Source organism: Equus przewalskii, chromosome 22 (assembly GCF_037783145.1).
Source record: "Equus przewalskii isolate Varuska chromosome 22, EquPr2, whole genome shotgun sequence".
NCBI lineage: Eukaryota > Metazoa > Chordata > Mammalia > Perissodactyla > Equidae > Equus > Equus przewalskii.
In genome coordinates, this window is record NC_091852.1 from 6,743,418 (window position 1) to 6,765,650 (window position 22,233).

Below are 22,233 nucleotides of genomic sequence, written 5' to 3' on the forward strand. Positions count from 1 at the left end.
TTATTCGCTGCAATCCTTCTCCCTCCCTGCACCCCTGCCCTCTTCCTGTAACTTTGCAGCACCTCCCAGGAGAGGCAGAATGGCCTTCCCTGACCCTTGGCTGTAGGCTGGACTGTTTGATTTGCTTTAGCCAATGGGATGTTAGCAGGAGAGAAGCAGATTAAAATGTGTTGGCCATGTTGAACTTGCCCTCTTGTGCTTCTGTCACAGCTAAGAGAAGAACATACCCCAGTAGTCCCCTGTGCTGAGGGGATATAGGGACGTGAAGATCAGACCCAGTGTGCAGATTGCAGCCAGGCCTCCTTCCCCCAGAGAGCATGCCTGAGTTCTTCCTGTACAAGGACACATGCCTCTCTGAGTGCAGGTTGAGCCTAGCTCTGCCTGCCCACAGATACATGAGTGACAACGAGATTGGGGTGTTTTGTTACACAGCACTATTATGGCAGCAGCTGAGTAATACAAGGATAAATGTAGAAAACAATTGGACTAGCTACCTATGACATCGGAAGTCCATTTTCTCTAAACTGGTGTATAATTGTCCTGCTTCTGCAAGCTCTTCCCCTCAGTTTTTCCCTCCAAAAAAACATCATCCACACTTTCCTCATCTCAAGATTACATTTGAGAGGGCTGGGGTTGTTCATATTTACTGTGTTCACACACCAGTGAGTGTTATCTATAGTGTGACAGGCTAACCACTCAGGTACAATACACATACAGTCACCAGATTCCACCTGGAAGAAAGTCAATCACACAAACACAAACTCCACTGACAGGCGCTCCAGATGTGGTTGATGCTGTGTGCAAACGTTACATGTGTGTTTGAAAGAAGCCATCGGAGGCTGGCTCAGAGCATCCAGAAGGAGAAGCAGTTCCCATTTTATAGGTCATTAAACCTCTTGAGGCTTTTAAAAATATTTTTTCTAATTTGTTAAATTAAAACAATTTTTCATTAAAAATGTATTAAATTGAATAAAAAGCATTTTCTACTTTAAACAAACAAACAAAAAAAGAAAATTAATATTAAGAGACAAAAGAGGGAAATCAGAAGGTGACTAATCTAGATAGGAATTAACACGAGTTGTTTTGAAACAAACCAAATTCCCCAGGAGGACACCAGTCCCTTTCGTTTATTTCTGCAGACGTGATCTCTGACCACACTTCCTCAGGAGATCCAGTGGTTCGTCTGGGTCGACAGCAGCAGCAGTTCATGCTCACAGCCCTGACTCCTTTGCCTCCAGGTGGGAATCATCTCCCCAGCTGGAGGCTTTCCCAGTTGCTCTCTCCTCCCCACAGGGGTTTCTATGCAGAAGACGGCACCTGTGAACGCTGCAGCTCTCCTTGCAGAACATGTGGAAGAAATGCCACCAACGGCCACTCTTGTGAAGGGGGCCTCATCCTGGACCAGGGAGGGGGACAGGAAAACTGCTCTGAGAGGCATGAGGCTGTGGAGGGGGTGTGCAAGTGTCGCCCAGAGATGTGTCAGGACTGCATCCATGAGAAAACATGCAGAGGTAGCTGGGAGCATCCTAGGGGAGAGCGTGGCTCTGTGGAGCCTCCCCAGCTGGGGGCTGATTCTCTGAGGGTGGGGTGTCCGAGCAGAACTGGGGGAACCAGTCTCCCTACCTTCACAGAAATGCATCCATCACTGTGCACATCACTGAGGAAGCTGAGGAGGAGAGAAAGCCTTTCCATTGTGGACTCTGCAGGTTAAGACAGACAAGAGCTCCGTTTTGCATGATTTCTTCCACACACTTGTACTGGGCACTTAGGGGAGCCAAGCACTATCCCAAGTGCTGGGGGAAACTATAAGACTCTGAGAACAATGCTCTAGCTAGGAACGTTTTCTCTGTAATTATCTCCCAAGAAAGGCTGTCTAATTTCCTCCCAAGAATAAGACTGACTCATAACTGGTGCTGTCCGATCCAAGGGATTCTCTTGGTCAAACCAAAGTGTTTTCTGGAATTCTCCCCCAAACAAGAGAATGAACACAAAATATGCCTACAATGCATTTATCATGCTAATTAACTATGTATATTTCATTGGTCTACCCTATCAGTGAATGAAAAATTAACTAATCCAAGAATTCCTAAACTTCTTTCCATATTAAATAGAGCCTAAGGGGCTTGATACAACTTTGAAACTCTGTTACTGCTTTCCGGGATTTCAGAACAATCCCTCCAGCATGTCAGCCATCACTCATCTGCCGCAGAACCACAGTTCTTTGCACCCTCAAGGGGAAGAGCATGTCAGAATGTAAACCCAGCACCATCCAATCGGGCCATCATATGTGGTCTCCTCTCCCAAGGCAGGGCCTGTGCGACATGGAGGATGAGCCCTGGCAGGGTGGGGAAGGGGCAGACACACGTACACTCATGTCCAATGAGCCAACGTGGTGGGGACTGGCCAGCCCTCTGCAGAAGGAATGAATTCCTTTCTTCTGTCCCTCTGGGGGTCGCTTGCTGCTGTCCCCTTCCCCAGAGTGTGTGCCTGGGTCCTTCCTGTGCAGGGATATGTGCAATCAGTCCTGTCCCCACCACTCCTATGAAGATGCAGGTCAGTGTGTCCCCTGCCACGAAGACTGGAGGGCAGTGGCCCCTCAGCAGACAACTGCGACCTCTGTGCTGAGGCGTCCTTGGTTGTCTATGATGAGGGGTGTTTGGACGAGTGTGCAGCCGGAATTTACTATTAAAAAGAGAATAAGGTGTGCAAAGGGAATACTTCCGGGTGCACAGCTGAGCGCTGCATCCCAGGGAGCCTGATGGTATTCAGCCAAAAGAGAGCAGGTTCTGGGGTTCGCACAGCTCCCGCCCCTGAGCTGTGGTCCCAGCCTTTTCCTCCTGCTCACAGAAGGATATTGTGACTCTACTCTAATTCACTATTTATTTTTAAAAGGCATCATTCTTTAGCTTTGATCATGTAACTGTTATTACAATGGCTCATGCTGACCTTCCTCACAAAAGTGGCTGCTCCAAAAGGATCCTCAGGTGAAGATTCACAACGGAGATGAGGAGCCTTCAAAAGTCACCCCAAACGGAAGATTTTTCCCATAATTTTAAGCCATTATAGGTTCCAGCAGCCTAAGGAAAGCTGAGCCATAGAGGATTTTCTCGGTGCCCCTTGTCCCCCTTCACCGTCGCCTCCATAAAGCTCCCTCCGTCCTCCTCACCTTCAGCTCTGCTGCCCTGGGTCCCTGTTCTGCCCCACTTGGCACCTCGGTCCCTGCACAGTCAAGAGGGGTCTGCTCTTCTGAAGCCTCCTCACGTTTGAACTGGGTGTGAGTTCTTGCCTCGCACTAGGTATCAGGGAACAGAAAAATTAAACAAATTGCCCGTTACCAGAGGAATTCTCAAGCAAGTGAGAGAAGCATCCTGGGGAAGGGAACTTTCTCCACCCCCAACCCCAGTTTTAATGATATATAACATTGTAAGTTCAAGGTGTACAACGTGATGATTTGATACTCATGGATATTGTGAAATGATGACCAGGTAGGTCAGTGAACACATCCATCACCTCACATGGTTACCCTTTGTTTTGGTAAGAACACTGAAGATCTAATCTCTTAGCACTGTCCACGTGTACAATACTGTCCTGTTAACTACAGTCACAGCATCCACTCCAGCTCTGCAGTCAGTGGTAATCTAACCCATGTGGCTTCCAAGCAAACATGAGATAGACACCCAGAGGCAGGCCCCTAACCTCATCAAGAGCTTGAGGGTGACTCCCGGGGCAGGAGCGACCTTGGGCCACCCACGTGCTAGGAGGTCTCAGGGACATGTGTTGGTAGGACAGGAGGACGTAGGTTCCCTGGAAGCTTTCTGTTCTAGCCTGTGGGTGGGATCTACCTTTTTCTGTGTTTTTGTTTTGTTTTGTTTTGTTTTTGGAGGAAGATTAGCCCTCAGCTAACTACTGCCAGTCCTCCTCTTTTTGCTGAGGAAGCCTGGCTCTGAGCTAACATCCGTGCCCATCTTCCTCTAGTTTATACGTGGGACGCCTACCACAGCATGGCTGCCAAGCAGTGCCATGTTCGCACCCGGGATCCGAACCAGCGAACCCCGGGCCGCCGAGAAGCGGAGCGTGCGAACTTAGCCGCTGCGCCACCGGGCCGGCCCCCTTTTTCTGTGTTTTATGTGAAGCTTCTTTAGTGTCACTGTCCCAGCTGACTAGTTGTGAAGAACATGGGCTTGGAGATGGGTGGCAGTGCCGTGCAACAGAAGGGCGGAGGGAGCCCGGGCAGCAGGCTGTGGAGCTGGGCTCCGTTTCCACGAGAAGTTCAGAGACTCACCAAGACCTGCAGGGCCATCTTGCCTCCACCAGGCTGGGAACTGAGGACTGACTTCGGGCCCTTCTCTGGGGCTCAGTCACAGACGTAATTTGCCGTAGAGAGAACTTTCCAGGTCTCAGAGGACATTTCTCCAATTTGCTTGATTTGATCTTCCCATTGAGAAAGGCCCTGGGTCTCACCCCTGGCTGCCCATTAGAGTCACCTGCAGAGCTTTAAAACCACAGATGCCTGGGCTCCCCTCAGACCCACCCAACACTGGAAAGTGACTTGAGTATGTCCCTGCCATGCTGTTGCCCCTGCCAAGGGGAGGACAAGGGAAGAAATGCGGTGACCACTTGATTTTCCAGAGAGAAGAAACGAAGGACCTGACCTGAAAATTAAGGTTTGGGGTGGGTGTGGAGAAGCACCTGGAACCAAGCCATCTCCAAGCAAGACCCCCTCTAAGAAACACAAGGACTGCGAATCCATTCTCATCACCCCAAATTATCCCCTACGAGGCAGCAGAGACACCTCTAAGCATCCCACAGCTCTCCCGAGGCACCCAGGCAGAAATAGCGAGAGCTCTTCTTAAGGTCCTGGGTTCAACCCATGACTCTGCCCTTTTCATCCAAGTGACTTAGCTCCTCCAGCCTTTCCTGAGGAGGAGTTTCCTGGATAGATAAGATGAGATGATGACAATCACAACGATAACACCAGGGGTCTATTCATTCAGTGAGTGCTTCTTGGGGGCCTCCTATGTGCCACGTGCTCCTCCAGGCCTGGGAACAGCAGGGGACAATACACACAGAACTCTGTCCTCATGGAGCTTGCATTCTGCTGGGGAAGGCAGACTCTACAGAAGATAAGTCAGAAGGAAAAATAAGGCAGGGAAGGGGGTCAGGATGTTGGGCAGGATGGAGCCGAAATTTGAGAAGGAGGCTGGAAGATGTCACTGAGAAGGGAGGGAACAAACCAGCCTATACCTGGGAGAAGAGAATTCTAGGCACAGGGAGCAGCGACTGCTAAAACCTTCAGGGGGCAGTGAACCCTTCTCACTCATTTGTCTGACAAACACTCACTGAGTGCCTGTCACACTCCAGGCCCTCCCATAGGTGCTGTGCATTCACAAATGAGTACAAAAGAGGGCTTTTTGTCAACAGGTAATTATAACATATCTAGACAATGGTTACATTAGTCATAAGTGCAAGGCATTCTGGGAGGTCAGTGGAGGACTGCAACAGGACTCACGGTGTGAAAAGGCCACTAACCAGTGTGTGGCCATGCTGCCGCAGGGCTGCTTAGTGTGCTCTTGCTGCTGCTCGGGTAGTTACAATGAGTCTTCCTAATATTTCTGAGGGGCCATTGCAGGAAGGGCCTCTAGATATTACAGAGAATACGAAACACACATTTTTTCTCATTTTGTAACAAGAATGCTCCACCCAGAGCCCAAGGGCTGTCCTCAACTCATGGCCCCACACCCTGGCACAGAGCCCTGGAAATCTCTGGAAGAAACGAAGAAGGCACGTCCCACGCTTTCCTGGGAACCAATTCCCTAGAGGGGTGCATGGCCTCTCTCCCACTCTGTCGCAGCCCCATCCCACCCACAGATTCCCACAAGTCCTGCCGGACCTGCCCGTGTCTGGGTCTCGCATGGCCTGCCAGGACGGCTTGAGGCTGAAGCAGCACAGGGACTGCGTGCCCACCAGGAACACACCCCCTCTGAGTACTGCAGTGATGGGCTCTGGGATGTAAGCCCTGTCCCGCCAAGTGCTCCACTGCATGGGGCCCTCAGAGGACCAGTGTCACACCCGCCTGAAGAGCAGCCTTCTTCCAAGTGAGTCACTTTTCCTCGGAGGAGGGCTTTGTCCTTCCCTCCATCTGAGAAACGACCTTGCATGATGCTTGGTTCCCAGGAGGTATTGGTGTCTTTCTTTTCTTTGTGTTTGGAAAACTTTCAAACCTACAGTAAAGACACAAGATTGAGAAGAGTACAGGTGCCAGCTGGTGGTGTAGTGATTAAGTTTGTGTACTCTCTTTCGGTGGCCCAGTGTTCATGGGTTCAGATCCCTGGCATGGACCTACACATCATACATGATGCCACACTGTGGCAGTGTTCCACATACAAAATAGAGGGAGATGGGCACAGATGTTAGCTCAGGGACAATTCCTCACTCCCCCCAAAAAAACAAGTGAGAACAGTCAAAGAACAAGTACATGTGCCCTTTACCCCTATCCCCACTGTTCACCTTTGAGCCCCTCTGCTTTATCATGTGCTTGCTCTGGGTCTGCTGCTCTCAATGTATATGCTGACATAATTCACAATATAGGTGTTTCAGAACCATTTGCGGATATGTTACATATGTCATGGCCCCTTTTCCACGAACACCTTAGAATGTATTTCCTGAGAACAGGATGCTTTCTCACATAACCACAGCCCAGTTGTCAACTCCAGTGAGTTGAACATTGCTATAATACTTCAATATCCCATCCGTATTATACTTTTATCAGTTCTCCTGTAAGACAGGGTCCAGTCTAAAGGTAGGTATTGCATTTAGTTGCCATGTCTCTTTAGCCTCTTTAAACTGAAAATTTTCCACTGAATTTCTTTCTCTTTTACCATATTGACATTTTAGAAGAAGACAGTCCCTCTACCTCCACGGGGCTTTGTGTGAAGTTTCCCCACGAGTAGATGGAGGTCATACATTCTCGGCCAGAATTCCTCACGGGTGATGCTATGTCCTTCTGGAGACACCACGTGTCCACCTGCCTCTCGTCAGTGATGTTAATTGTGGTCATCTGTTCAGGGCTTTGTCCCATTTCTCCACTGCACAGTTACATTTTCCTTTGTGATTAATACGCAGTCTGTGGAGAGACACTTTCTGGAAATGCAGGTGGTCAGCTCCTCATCAAAGTTTCCCCTTGATTTAGCATCCGTTGATTAATACATCTTCTTGAACAGAGTATGGCCTAGTCTGAGGTTGGCAGCCTCCAGCAGTTTCCAAGTACAGGTTCCCGCTAATGTGAGTCAGTGCCCTCAGGTCTCCAGGGATGCCAAGATTAGTCTCAGCACACTAAGGGGAGAAAGTAAATGAAACAAAACTCAACTCAACTGAAAGAAGGAGCAGTGGAGGTTATAGGAGAGAGAGAAGGAAGGACGAACACGCTGAAGACCTGGAAAGTGTCAGCATTCATCTCCCCAGCCCAGCAGAGTAGACCTGAGAAGCAAGACCCTCACAGTACAAATGTGTGGCCACTTTTCCTCTTCTTGTTGACGGGCCATCAGCTAAGACACCATTTCCCTGCGAGGACACAGGGATAGCTATCCTCCACACCATTCCTGGTCACCTCCAAGTAGAAAATGCTCAAAGATCCTGGTCTTCTCTGTCCATCCATCTCAGCTCCTCTTACACAAATCTCAGTGACCTTCCTTCCCAGCAGCTGCTGCTTCATGAGAACATTCTCCAGCTCCTGTATCATCCGACCCCCAGATCTTCTTTTCTAATTACCCTAATCTAGAGTGCCACGGGTGATCACCTCAGGAGCCATCAGACAGACAGGAAGATGTCATCACTACAAGGTGGTCTTCCCTTAAACTAGGGATGTGAGTTAGACTAGAATGAGACTTCAGTGCTGGTGCATAACACAGAGCCCTGGTCCCCCAAGGGCTGGGCACAGGATGTCTCAGGCCTGATCTTCTCACGTTCTCCCACCCTGCCCCTCACCACCACCCCACCAGGGTCAGCTAGTTATAAACTGGGTAATTCCTCTGCAGCTTGTGGTAGACTGAACAATGCGGCCCCTACAAATGTCCACATCCTAATCCCCAGACCATGTGAATGTCACCTTACATGGTAAAAAGGGTTTTGCAGGTGTGATTAAATTAATGGTCTCGATATGGGGGGATTATCCTGGATTATCAGAAGGGTCCTCACAAGAGGGAGGCCGGAGGATCAGAGTTAGTAGTTGACGGCTATGTGATGACAGAGCAGAAGAACAAAGAGAGAAGATGCTGTGCTCTGGCTTTGAAGATGCAGGAGGCAGCCACAAGCCAAGGGATGCAGGTGATCTCCAGATGCTGGAAAAGGCAAAGAAATAGATTCTCTCCCAGAGCCTCCAAATGGAACACAGCCCTGTAGAGCCGTTTTAGACTTCTGACCTCCACAACTGTAAGATAAGAAATTTGTATTGCTTTAAGCCGCTAAGCTTGTGGTAATTTGTTACAAGAGTAATAGGAAACTAATCCAGAGGTATTTCATCTTGAGGAGATTAGGGCTCCACCCTAGTTAACCAGATACATCAGCTGAACAATGAACCATTGCCAACATTCGTCTTTAATACAAGAGCCACAGAACAAGCATTCACTGGAGCCCTGGCCTGTCCTGGGTGCTGGGAGCTCAGAGTCCATGACCTGGCCCTGCCCTCAGGAGCTGAGAGAGTCTCCCAGCAGAGTTTGAGTCCACAGCACTTTCTGCAGCAGCTCTAATATCACTTAGCTTTTCCATCAGCGCCTGTGCTTAATGCTGACTAGAGTCATGGACACAGCCTGGCTGCTGGTCTAGAGTTGAACTGATCTCTGGGGGAAAGAAAGTCAGTCATGCTTATGTGGGAGGAGGAGCGAGATTGCATGGGAAGGGGCACCAGGGGACTTCCTAAAATGATGGGAATGTGCTGCGTCTTGATTGGGTTGAACGTCACATGGGTGTATACATTTGTCAAAACTCATGAAGCTGTATACTTAAAATCTGTGCATTTACTGTGTATAAACTTTGCCTCGACGAAGAGTGTATGTTACAGCCTTTCTCTGCGAGGCGTTCTTCAATGTGCTCTACATGATTTAACTTATTTAATTCTCACAAAAACATGGGAGAAGAGATATGTTTATCTGCATTTTTACAGATGGAGAAACCAAGCCAGAGAGGCTACATAATGATCTAAGGTGATGGAGCTGGTGTTTGGGGTGAGGATTTGAATATTAACAGTTCAGCTCCAGAGCTGGACTCTTAGCTGCTGAGTTATACTTTCACACCTGCCAGAAGTAGCCACCAGTTTGTGCTTTTACATTTCTTATTAAGAGCTTTTCCAAATGTGGTAGAAGAGCAATTGCTCATCTAGGCAGAAAGAATCTGGTTATTTAAAATACATCTATTTATGTTAGGTATTGAGATGCTTTTAATGATTCCACTTAGTTTCAGTGTAGACAATACTACTAAACTGCAGGTTGGCTTTATCGATTACTAAGAAGGCCAGGTTCCTGAACTGTGTTTGCTGATCATTGTGGAACACAATTAATGTTGTAGACAAGCAAAGTCACGTGCCTGAGGTTGCCAAGAAATGGAAGGTGGCAGTGACTGAGGCATTGGGCTGGAAAGAATACTCATCCACTCTAGCTTGATAGCTGTAGCTTACTGTATTGTTTATAAGATGGAGAGAAAAATTAATAGTGACATCAAAGTTTTAGCTGTGGCCAACTATGGGGAATGAGATTGAGGTGGGTGGAAATTTCCAATTTCTCAATTATACACTTGCATATCATTTGCAATTTTTATTATGAGTATGCATTTTAGATGAGATTTTTAAAAAGTTTTTGAACAGTGAATTAAGTAACTGTTAAGGTTGGCCATATTGCAATATTCACTCATCCATTCATTGAGTAAACGTTTACTGAATGTCTACCAGATGCCAGATCCTAGGTACTGGAGTCACATAGGAATTAGTAGTCTAGTGGTCAGACAGACAAATGGACAACTACAGAAGGAGGCAGGCGCTCTGCAGTTGAAGGGATTCAGATTAGACCCAGGGACTCTGCCCCAGCTCTGCTTTTACCCATGCATTTGGTGGCTCTACATGACTGGGGGGTGAGAGGAGCTGAAGCATTTCTGAATGACCTAGGGTTCTGTCATCCTCTTATTTCATAAATATTCCAGAAGCATGGCCAGAGCACGGAAGATGTAGAGCTGATTCTCCATGTTGACATGGCTTATTAGATATCAGTTTTTCCTGATTGTAGTTTCTCATGGTAAAAGGGTTGTTTGTCAGCTGCCTGAGGACCACATTTCAAGGTTGTCGTCTGGGGGCTTTTCTCTGTTCCATGGCTACAGGCTGATCCCTAAAATCAGTCACTGTCTTCACATTTTGCAGAAAGCATAATGGGTAAGAGGGCTGGCTTGGAGCAGACTCTTTGTTTACTTTCTAGAGTCTCTTGAAGTGAAATTGCCAAGTGGCCCACTAATGACCAGGGTTGAAAGCAGTCCCCCTGCATCCAGGGGGCAGTCACAGTGCCTTTGTAATGTAAAGGAAAGGATAATTATTACCATAAGCTCATACTGTCTTTAGAGCCAGAAGAAGAATGGGTAAGTGTATACTTTTCTTCTTCCTTTAGTTTAAAACAAAGTAATTTTTATTTAATTTTTTAAAATTAAGTAACAAGTTGTAAAAAATAGCTTATCTCAGGACCATATGGTTCATTAGCTCCCCGTGGTGCCCCTGTACCAGGCATTCCTTCCTTAAGTCCTGCGCTCCTGCCTGTTTAAATGTGCGTGGTTGCCTCCCTTCCTCTGCTCCAGTGCACTAGTGTAGCCTAACCCTTCCCGGCACACTGTCCTCCGGCACCTTCCGCATGAGCGTGCCTGATTCGGAATTGCTCTGTAATTGGAAGTCAGCCTCACTGGGCAAGGACGCGTCTTCAGCTCTTTACAGTGGCCTACTAGCCTGGTTAGACTACAGAAATAGAGGAGCCATTAGTTGGAGGCATTTGCAAAATGAATGCATGTTAGTGATCTGTGTAGTTACAGAGACCTTCTCACTCAGATTGAACTGTGCGGATGTGCTGATTTGACCAATGGAAAAAAAAATCAAAGAAAATTCTCCATATCCCATGACTCCAGTCTATTCTTTCCTGAGACCCTAAGGCCTCTGCAGGGTCAGAGAATTTGTTTATAACCATGGTTTCTGGATTGGGGAGAGAAATGCCATTTCCACCTCCATCTCCTTTTGCAAACCAATGGAGAACAACAAGGAGAACAGAAGCAGTAAAGAAACTTCCTTCTTCACTGAAATTAGGAAAAATTCGTATCTGAACCCATAATACTATGTTTGAAAAAGGGTTTTCAGATTAGTGAAAACTGTACCAGTGTGAAGATAGACACAGACAGAGGCTGAGGGCTTCAAATGTCATAGGCAGACTAGACAAAGTACAGAACTCTTCAAAATAGATGTCACAGCCTTGGCTTGAAACACGGTCGGGGTGCATAGATGGACAGCAACCTGCTGTCAGCCCTGATGACCTCAGACAACAACCAAGCAAACACACAGGAAACACAGGAACACTCTATCTTTGCCATCCTAGGAGACTATGGGCGGGTGGGTGGTGCTTGAACTGGGGGGAGCAAACAGTCCTCTACCTTCTGTGTCTGCTAGAGAAGAGTGAAGACATCACCACCACCAAAACCTCCATCAAGTGGTTTCACTGGGAGGAGGGAAACTTCCAGCCAGCCCAGAGCCACTCACAACATGCACAGGGGATTGAGAAGGTTCTGGAGGCAACAAGCCCAAAGTGCTCACCAGCTCACTCACCTGGTCTTTACCCTTACTATCTTTTCTCATATGGCTCAGGAATAGTAATGCCATCCTCGACTCAAGGATGGACAACATTAAAAAAAAGAAATCAGCATGGCACTTATGTGGTCATATTGCATTAAAAATATCACACATACACACAGAGGTAGATGGATAAAACACATCAGAAAGATTATACCATGAAGCGGATGAAAATTAAGACAACATATTTTTCTAAGAAGCTATCTGGCAATATGTATTAATACCAAATATCCACACACATTTCAATTCACATAGGAAGTCATCCTTTAGAATTTCACTGCCCAATATGGTAGCCACTAATGCTTGAAATATGGATTTATTTCATATATGGAACTGAGGACCTAAAATTTTAATTTAAAAATGATATTAATTTCAGCTAGAAATGGAAGTTTCCATTGGAAAACTTTTAAGCGTGTTTTGAACAACCTGAGTATGTAAATTTGCTTTTCAACTGTAAATTTTATGAAATCTAAACGCAGATCAAGTATTGCCAAAGAAAATTTTGTGTCATAAGATATGCTCTAAGTATAAAACATACACTAGATTTTAAAGACAGTTCAATAAATAGAATGTAAAATCTCTCATTGAAATAATGTCTTGGATAGATTGGATTAAACATACTATTAAAATTAACTTTAACAGCTTTTTTGTATTATTTTAATATGGGCTACAAGAAAATTTTAAATTGCATGTGCCTTGCATTATATTTCTGTCAGACAGCACTGCTAAGGAAAATAAAAGCAGCAGTATGTAAAGTAAATGGACAAACACTGTTAAAAGTTGCCAAAAAATGAAACCAAAAGAAACTGGAAACAAAATGAATGCTTGTCCATAGAGGACTGGTTCATACATATACATACACGTCATGGGCTATTATTAAGCCTTTGAAAAGAAGAAAGTTTTGCCAGTGGACTTGACTATCCACAAAGTATTGTTATAGAAGAAAAGTAAACTGCATAGAAATGTAATCCCAGTACAGACGGTCCCCAACTGAACGATTGTTCAACTTTTGATTGTTTGACTTTATGATGGTGTGAAAGCAATATGCATTCAGTAGAGACTGTACTTTCAATTTTAATGTTCTCCTGGGCTAGCGATACTCTATGTGGTACCACACTCTCTCATGATGCTGGGAAGCCACAGCTCCCAGTCAGCCCTGCGATCAGGAGGGTAAACCACCAATACACTTACGACCATTCTGTACCCATAAACTGCTCTGTTTCTCACTTTCAGTACAGTATTCAACACTTTATTATAAAATAGGTCTTGTGCTAGGTGATTTTTCCTAACTACAGGCTAATGTAAATGTTCTGAGCATGTTTAAGGTAGGCTGGGCTGTTATAATGTTCAGTAGGTTAGGAGCATTAAATGCGTTTTTGACATGATATTTTCAATTTATGAAGGGTATATCAGGACATAACCCCATTGTAAGCCAAGGAAGATCTATATTGACAAACTACCATCCCAATGCTCAATAGATGGATATGTTTGTCAAATATGAACTGAACATGAAAAACAGTAAAGAAAAAAGTACAGTGATGTTAAAAAACATCAAGTTACTTAACTTGAGTTACCTGTGTGTGGTGGGCCAGGGCAGGACAGAGGAGAAGGGAAGCAAGTAGAAAGACAATAAAGTGTCTAACTCCCTCCCATCCCCAGCATGTATATTATCTCATTTACGTAGAATTGTGCACACACACACACTAGGAGGAAGGGAAAGATAGAGCTGGAACTATATATAATGACTTGTAGGAATTTCCAAAGTGTATTGCCAAGTGAAAAGAAGTTGAAGGTGATATGTAAAGAGGCTCATTCTATTTGTGTAGAAACAACAAATTCCCCATTTACTTATATAATTTTGGAGAAAGGTGCATATGCTAATTAATAATAATAATCTCAGGGGTGTGTGGTACTAGAAAGAGAGCTGGGGTGAACAGAGTAGGGAGAAAGATATGTGTGTGTATAATATCATCACTTTTTATTACAAATGGGTGTTAATTTTTGATGAAAAAGAACATAGTAAAAAAAAAAGGGCAGTAATTAAGTTTTCATTGAACAAAAAAGCTCAGGGAAGAGTTACAGACATCCAAAGAACAGTAATGGCAACAGACAGAATTGGAAAATTAGCTGGCTAGAGAGGCACACTAGAAACAGCAAAGAGATTCTCGCAGAAAGAGATTCTTGGAAATAAAGCAGAATAGAAAAATGCAAAGTTTAGAAGGAGAAAAAAAGAATTAGAAAAATAATAGTGATAACAGACAAAGGAGATCCAACAGGTGAATAACTGGCATCCCTGACACACTCTGCCACAGGCTTTTATGAAGGCTGACACAAGCCACTGAGAACGGAGGGAAAGACAGGTACATATATTTTCCTAAAACGAAGTCTAAATACTGAAGGGACACACTGAGTTCCAAGAAAAATTTGATACAAATGATCAATAATTAGGAATATCTCAGCATATTGTTCTTCAGAGGTTGAGAGTCCTTTGGGCATTTAGCTCCCTCTTTCACAACCACCACCAAAAAAAATCAACTATTTACACATAGATTTTAAAAAATTACTCTTGAGCATGAACAAAAAGGAAAATATATAAATAAATTACTTAAGGTATTCCAAAAACTTTTTCACATGCTTGCTTTTGGGTGAATCACTTTTTAATCTAGTCATTAATGTTTGGAATTTGTAACAAAATGTGGTCTTTATGCTTTTAAGGGCATTGATGATGAACATTAAAGAACATCCCACCATTGTTTCTGGAAGTTTCTTCTGAGACACATTAAGTCTCAGAATTCATTAAGGTTCTTCTTTGATACCCATTAAGCAAGTTTGATGCTGATGCTCTTCTGGAAGTATCAATGGAAGGTTTTTCTTCTTAAAGTGGTCCTTACACGGCTTTTTGACTAAAGAGTAGCACCATTTTGCAACTTTTCATCAGGAACATAACCAAATTCGCACATGAATAGGCTTACAGTTATGCCCTATAACAGGTTGACTTCTTGAAGGGAGACATGTATATTATGTACCCATGTGGTATATGATATTATTTTTTCAAAATATTCATTATCCCTCCCTATAACAGGATAAATCATCCATGGCCATTGACTCATGCTTCCCATATGACTGCTTTGGATAATGCAACGTAGTCGAAGTGAAGGCTGTCACTTCCTAACAGAAGGTTTAAGAGCCATCACGTGGTCCCCACCTTTCTTTTCCCTCTCCTGTAAGACCAACATGCCCCACGTAGGTGCGGATCCTTTAGCCTGGGTCCTTGAAATGAAGACAACATGGAGTATGGCCAAAATTGACCCTCAAGAAACAGAAAATATGAGCAAAAAATAAACTTGTAAGCCTCCAAGGTTTTTTAGTTATTTTTTACTGCAGCGTAGTTCAGCCTAAGCTGACTGGTATAACGCTAAGCACACAGTATTTAAAACCTAGCTTTGGACTGGTCTAGGCACTCTCCTGAAGGACTCCTGATTTCTGCGGGACTTCCTCATGGCAGGTGATGAGTGGGTGATATGTGACTGGTCCTGCTCCACCTGAGATACACATTTAGGCTATTTCAGCTCAGCCAGGGTGAATGCAGAGAGACCTCACCTGAGATGTTTTAAAAGTGGGTCATTCTGGATTACTTAGAGACTCACACTGAGTATGGCTGAATCACAGCCCAGTTGTTGTTAGCTGTCATTTATACCTGCATTCTGGTTAAATGTCCTGAAATTCTAAGGTCAGAAGACACTTGCGGGACTGGAGACAACACCTCACTTTGGGACACTATAGTAGTTTTCAGCGGGGATGGGGCTGAGGAGGGGAGGAAGATGCTCTAGATCTGAAGGGTTCACTCCTGTTTTTCTTCTTTCCAGGTAAAGCTGACTCCATGATGGAAGTACCAATCTATGAAGAATAAGGATCTTTTGGCTCCCCAAAGCAGAAAGTTCAGTATCTGTGCTTAGGGTTCTGTTGGAGAAGTGGCTGAACTCAAAATGCATCAGGGATCCAAGTGCAGTTCAGTGTTGATGGCTTCAACAATTCACAGCAGTTCTTCAAAGAAGACAGGCTGTGGTTCCCTCCTGGGATGACCCCCCCGGGACCAGTGACAACAGTGCTGGTAGAAAGTGGAATGAAACTGTTAGCTGAGACTTAGAAGATGGAAACAATAAATGAGCAGAAGATGACACGTTAAAAATAGCATATGACAGGGAGCTGACTTCCCCCCTCACATTCAGGTGAGAGTGCGTTAAGGACAGAGGCACCAAAGAATTAGTTTTGAATCTGAAACCCTGTTTGACCTTAAGGATTCCCCCTATTTCCTCCAGAATAAACAAAGAAAGGATAGAATTAATCCTCATCAAACACCTGCACATTAAGAAGGGCAGATGGGGTGAGGGTATTGATTTTGCAAATAGAAACTGTACAGGGAAGGGGTGGCCAGCATGGGGCACCAGCAGCCCCTCAGCTACCATGGCCCATCAGCATCACCGTGTTGTCAGGACAGCCAGCGTTGCTTGATCCCCTTGAAAATGAGGCAGCACCTAGTAACTAGTACCAGAGTACTACAGTACTAATTAAGGGCATGGGCTCTGTGAGCAGAAAGACCCCAGTTTTCTTGGGTCCTTCTATCTTGACTGTGCTTGCGCTCATTTTGCTTGGGTCAGTGACATAGCCTCCCCAAGCCCTAATTTTATATAACGCTTAAAAAAGCAACAGTGCCTAACTTACACAGTGTCTGCAAGGTGTGAGTGAGCTGATTCACAGCAAGCACCCAACACACAGTGGGGAAACGTGAAACACTTGAGCGACACTAGATGGCTATGGGTCCTAGTCTTAGCTGAGAAACGTCAAAATGAAAGGCAGTTAGAATTGCCACAGAGGTTCTCATATTTAAATAAAGTAAGAGTTATGAAGATTAAAAATAAGTGGAAGGGGTCTTTATGTCTGATTTTTAAATTAATGATGGATATAAACAAGTTGTGATCAAGAATACAATACCTGCTCAGTAGGCTCTGGCAACACGACACCACGTCGGTTGTGTTTTGAGGTAAGCCGGAGGCGAAGGCGTTCTCTAAAATGTGATGGCAGTTGATGTCTACAGGAGTGCTGGAGAGGATGCCTAGAAGTGGAACAGAGCGTCACGAATTTTATTAATTCACGAGGTCACTGATGTCTCCTGTTCTAACTTCTCTACCACGCTCCACACATTTCACTTCACGACATGCTTAACACGGCCCTGCCTCTCAGCTCTCTGCACAGCATATGCTGCACGTGCAGGTTGCAGGCCCCACCCCCCTGAGAGCTGTGGGCACAGGGACACAGGACACAAAGAATGGAAGCAGTACCTGCGATGCAGGCGATCATGAAAGAGGAAATGATTCCTGCAATCAAAGCTCTCACTGCTACTGCTGCGATGTCACGCTTCCTGGTAGGAGCAATGGATGCTGGAAACATGGAAGCAGATATGAGGTTAATGTTGAAGCTTATTGTTTAGAATTTCAAATTCCCAACCTCCGAGAATTGTTTTGGGGCTGGAGTCTCAGATCAGCTGACTTTTCCTTTTTTTATTCAAACTTAGCTGGGAAATTAAAGATTCAAGAGCTTAGTGATGAGTTCCACATCCAGAGAAGTCCCCTGGTGTGGAAGGAAAAGAAGTCTGTCCACACTGAAAGGCCCAGAGGCTTCCATTCCCCATGGAAGAAACAAGTCCTAAGGTTCATCCAAAGGGCGCACACAGCATGCTGAGGGCACAGCAGCACAATGCATAGCAAGGAAGGATCCCAAACATCTGCAACTCATCTGTCACCATCCACATCTGTGCCCGTAGAAGACATGACTCATGAATCACAGCATTTTCCCACTTACCTTCCATTGGACCTCAGAATCTTTCTCCAGGTGGCCATTATAAGTCTACTGGAATTGGCATGTGAAGTGAAAGCCATGTGTCATCCCTGGCTGGAAAAGCACCTGAGCATTTGGGCAAATTCTACCCGATGTTAGCTTGGGTCTACACAGGGAAACTACATTGCAGAGCAGGGATAACAAATAGACCCCAAAGGATTCACTGCTCTTGCAGGGCCTTCTTTTCCTTACTTGAATAATGTTACAGAGCAACATGGAGATCTGAAGCATGTTTACAACACATCTTTTGTTGAAGAATGTTGTTTTTACTTACTGAATGTGCCGATCACTATTCCTAGGGAAGAGATATTGCCAAAGCCATAGAGAGCATAAGTGGCAATTGTCTCAGAACGAATCTGTAAATAAGCATAAAGACACAGATGCATACATGGTGTGACCAACTTAGTAAATCTGACACCCTAACTGGGCTTCCTATTCTGATGACAGAATCAATACTGGCAAATAAGTGCGCAGTGCACGGTGTCAAACACCTGTTGCTTCCTAGACTCTAGTTTCCATTTCCCCTTGAATTTCAATGGAGACAAAGGGGCTGTGTGGATTCAGAGACTCTCTACAAAGGACTTGGAATTGGTAGTTTGGGCCCCTACAAATGTTACTTTCTGCTCAGTGACACTTTTTTTTTTTGAAGAATCCAGGATTTTTTTTTAAAGTTTGGCTCCTGAGCTAACATCTGTTGCCAATCTTGTGGTTTTCCCCCTTTTTCCCATAGCTCCCCAGTATATAGTTATATGTTCTAGTTGTAGGTCCTTTTGGTTCTGCTCTGTGGGACTCTGCCTCAGCATGGCTTGATGAGCGGCGCTAGGTCCATGTCTAGGATCCCAACCAGTGAAACTCTGGGATCCGAAGTGGAGCACACGAACTCAATCACTCAGCCACGGGGATGGCCCCTCAATAACAACTTTAAATATTCAATGTGACCTGGCCACCTGCTATAATGTGCCAGGCACAGAACCAGTTGCTGAAGATACAAAATTGGTCCCAGAAAACATTCACATTTGACAAAGGACTTATTCAGAATCCAATGATCTTTCTTTCACCATACATTACTTTGGCTTGTTCTAGAATTTCCTATGAGTGGAATCACTTAGCGTTCATGTTGTTGCATGTATTATTTATTTGCCTTTTTATTGCACAATAGTATGCTCTTTTATGGAAATCTACAATTTGTGTATCCGTTTACCTGTTGAAGAACATTTGGGTCACTTCCAACTTGGGACTTTTAGGAGTAAAGCTGCTATAAATATTCATCTACAGCCTTTGTGGGCATATCTTTTTATTTCTCCTGGGAAAATTTCCGGTAGAGGGATTGCTGGGTCATGCAGGCAGTGGATGTTAACTTGATAAGAAACTGTGAAGTATGTTTGTATTTTAAAAACAGGTTATGTCACTTTACATTCTCACCAATGATGTACAAGAGTTCCAGTTGCTCCACATCTCTGCTAACACTTAGTATTGTCCACTTTTTCAGCCATTTTAGTGGATGTGTGGTGGGATCTCATTGTTTTAACTCGCATTTCCCTAGTGATAAACACTATTGAACATCTCATGTGCTTATTGGATGTTTGCATGTCCTTTGTAAAATCTCTTTATTCATTTCTTAGGCACTTGTCTTATTATTATTGTTGAGTTACAACAGTTCTTTATACATTCCTGGGACTGGGTTTGTGTGGGAGTCGGGGGCTGTTGACTACACTGGCCATGAGGAAGATTTTCTAGGTGTGGTGGAAATGTTCTATATCTGATTGTGGTCATGGTTACACAGGGGACACATTTGTTAAAATTCACATGTACACCAAAAATGGGCCTTTTTTGTATGTAAATTGTATTTCAGTATAAAGGATATACTGGAAAAGGAATCATATCAGTAGAAAGGCAGCTCACAGATTTCACAGGAGTCCTTTCCATCTGGTTGTGGGGTGTGCTTGCCTTTCTTTGCTCCTCAGCTCTGACCAGCCCATAGGAACATTAGGTGCCTCTTCGAAGTGGGAGAACGGACTATCCTCTCACAGGGCCATGAGAGGATGGAAGGTGAATTCGTCCAAGTGTGAGCGTGGCCCTCCATCTCTATTCTGAAGGCAAGAGGTGCTGCTCAGCCAGATGGTTCTTTCTCAGGGTGAGGGACTGACTGCAGAGGATTGGAAGAGCCAGGGCACTTCACTGTTCACTGGAGGAACACCCAATCTGGCAAAGGCACCCTGACAATTGAGGCAACAATTATTTTCCCCGAAAATCCTGAAAAATCTATGATTTAGTTCAAAAAACAAACCAGGCCAATGCTACATTCAAAACTGGTGGTGCCTTTATTTCTTTCACTAGCTGGATTTTTTAAAGCTGCCATTCAAGACTCAAATGGTTATGGTAAGTTTTAGTTGAGAAAGCGCCTCTTTTTCCCTGGTTTCTGAGAACTCCTTTGTTGATGTTTTCAATCAGCATGCATATAGCAGAAAGGGAAAAAATATTTCAAGTATTTGAGCAGTCCACTGTTTCTGGAGTAGCTCATCCTCGTCCCCTGCTCTGTCTAGTGCTTTTCATTTAGTTCAATTGGCTTCAAAAACAGGCCAGCTTATTAGGAGACCATGGGGAGGGAGAGGGCATGAAGTGCTCGAGTGTCCTCTTTCTCCTTTCTGGGGATCTGCAGAGGAGGGTACACAGATGGGGCCACGTAGGGTTTTATAAAAAGAGGGAAAGGAAGCTGGGATGATTCCACTTTGTCGTTGCCCATAAATATGCAAGACTACATGGTGGAAAGAACTGCACTAGGAAATTAATAGTACATCCTACAGCTCTCCTTGACATGAGCAAAGATGCCATATGTACAGGGACAGTCATTGTAGCACTACTTCCAATAGCAAAAAATCGATAAGAGTGTTCATCAACAGGGGACTGGCTAAAATAGGTTATGGTGTGCTTGCACATAGAATACTGTGTCACAGGCACTGGTGTGGAAAGGCATTTGAGATGTGTTATTAAGAAAAAAGAGCAAGGCTAAGAACAGTGAACATAATACGGCACAGGGAGAGGAGCTAGTGCCAGTGAAATAGGGAGGATGACTCACTTTTCCCTCTATAGCTTTTTGTACCTTTTGAATTCTGTGCCATGAAATGTATTACATATAAACAAACAAACATGCAAAGTATCATCTTTAAGAAAGAGAAAATGGAGTAATAAAGTGCAACATACACATGCTGACCTCTTACCTTAGATGGAGATCAGCATTGGGCATAATTTAATGGGTAACACAGAGTTTTTGCCTTATGGAGCCAGATCTTACACTTCAGTCACGTGGTACCTTTTCCAGGAGACTACTGGGACACCCCCTCCACTTCTTTGTTGGTAAACAGAAATTGCAGGGACTCATCCCCATTTTGTTGATTAGAAATAAGAAACTGGGAAAAACAAAATGCTTTTCCCATTGTGAGACAACAATAACAGAAGCCATTGAGCTCATATTCCTAAATACCCTCTGTGCACCTGCCCCTGGTTGGGCTCACCTCCAACCTGAATCAGCTCTACTGGCCTGTCTCTATCCTCTTACTAACCTGCTCACAAACCTGCTCAGCACTGCCAGACCTGTGAGCTTGCTTTGCTCATTAACAAAACTACTCTCTCCTGACAACTGGCAGTTGGGAATAAAAAACATTTCGCTTAACTGAGCCTACGGTTTACTTTTGGCAGGGAAGCAAGCTGCTTTGTGGTGGCATCCAGACAACAAGGACATTTGGCCAAGCCCCACTGCGTGGTCAGCTGAAGAATGAGCATATGAGAAACAGGAGACCTACAGAGTCACTATTCACATCAGAAGTGTGAGTCAAATGCCCCTGATTAGAACACACAGATCAATACTCTCCCGGGGTGTGCTGTTATTTTGTGTAACACGTGGGAGTAAATGTGCATGTTTGGTCTCTGGGAGGCTGGAGAGTGGGGGCTGTTCAGAGGTGGGCCATCTCAGTTAGGAGCTTGGGCAGCATGCTTTCCCTCCCCTTTCCTTTAAAAGCCCAATATGTGCCTAGGACATTAATTCCAAATGGATTGTTTCCATGGATCATAGTGGTGGCCAGAAATACTCACCGTTTCCCTAAGAGTTTCCATGTGTGCCAATTCTGTTCTTTAGGAAAATAAAAGTTGGAGACTCAGCTGCAAATATGGCCCAAGTAAGAGCCCCACCTGAGCTCCCTTATCCCATCCAAGGCCAAGGGGACATGAGCATCTCCTTGCAGGCTATTGACCTGAAGGCCTGACATAGTTTTAGGGCACTTGTTTCAAAGGTTCAGACAATAGACCCTGAGCTTCTTCTCTTCCCTCCTCTACGTGGAGAGCAGTGATTGTGTCTCACTACTTCGTTAGGATGTCTGGGCACTAGGTTGCATTTAGGCAGTTTCTCAGAGTTCATAGAATTCCTTAAGCTGAAAGGAAGAGAGCTTCCTGATCATTAGACTCTGAGACCCAGGAGGGCAGAGGCC

The 22,233-nt window shown here is 44.8% G+C and overlaps 1 protein-coding gene and 1 pseudogene across 3 annotated transcripts in view; both read right to left on the bottom strand.

The window, feature by feature from the left end:
* LOC103560599 (dual specificity protein phosphatase 5 pseudogene) overlaps positions 1–4,300 on the bottom strand; it is a 29,398-nt pseudogene extending 25,098 nt beyond the window's left edge.
* Positions 4,301–15,215: 10,915 nt separating this feature from the next.
* The window catches only part of LOC103560600 (solute carrier family 28 member 3-like), a 30,461-nt gene continuing 23,443 nt past the window's right edge, over positions 15,216–22,233 (bottom strand). The window contains exons 14-17 of one of the 3 annotated variants that reach the window (XM_070590796.1): positions 18,027–18,108; positions 17,197–17,295; positions 16,850–16,970; positions 15,216–15,965 (exon numbers count right to left, since the gene is read on the bottom strand). In XM_070590796.1, coding sequence (XP_070446897.1) covers positions 15,839–15,965; positions 16,850–16,970; positions 17,197–17,295; positions 18,027–18,108 — 429 coding nt within the window. In that variant the 3' untranslated portion in view covers positions 15,216–15,838. Of the gene's footprint in view, positions 15,966–16,849; positions 16,971–17,196; positions 17,296–18,026; positions 18,109–19,734; positions 19,969–22,233 lie in introns of those variants that run through there. The other 2 variants (XR_011531815.1, XM_070590797.1) reach the window with 2 other exon arrangements.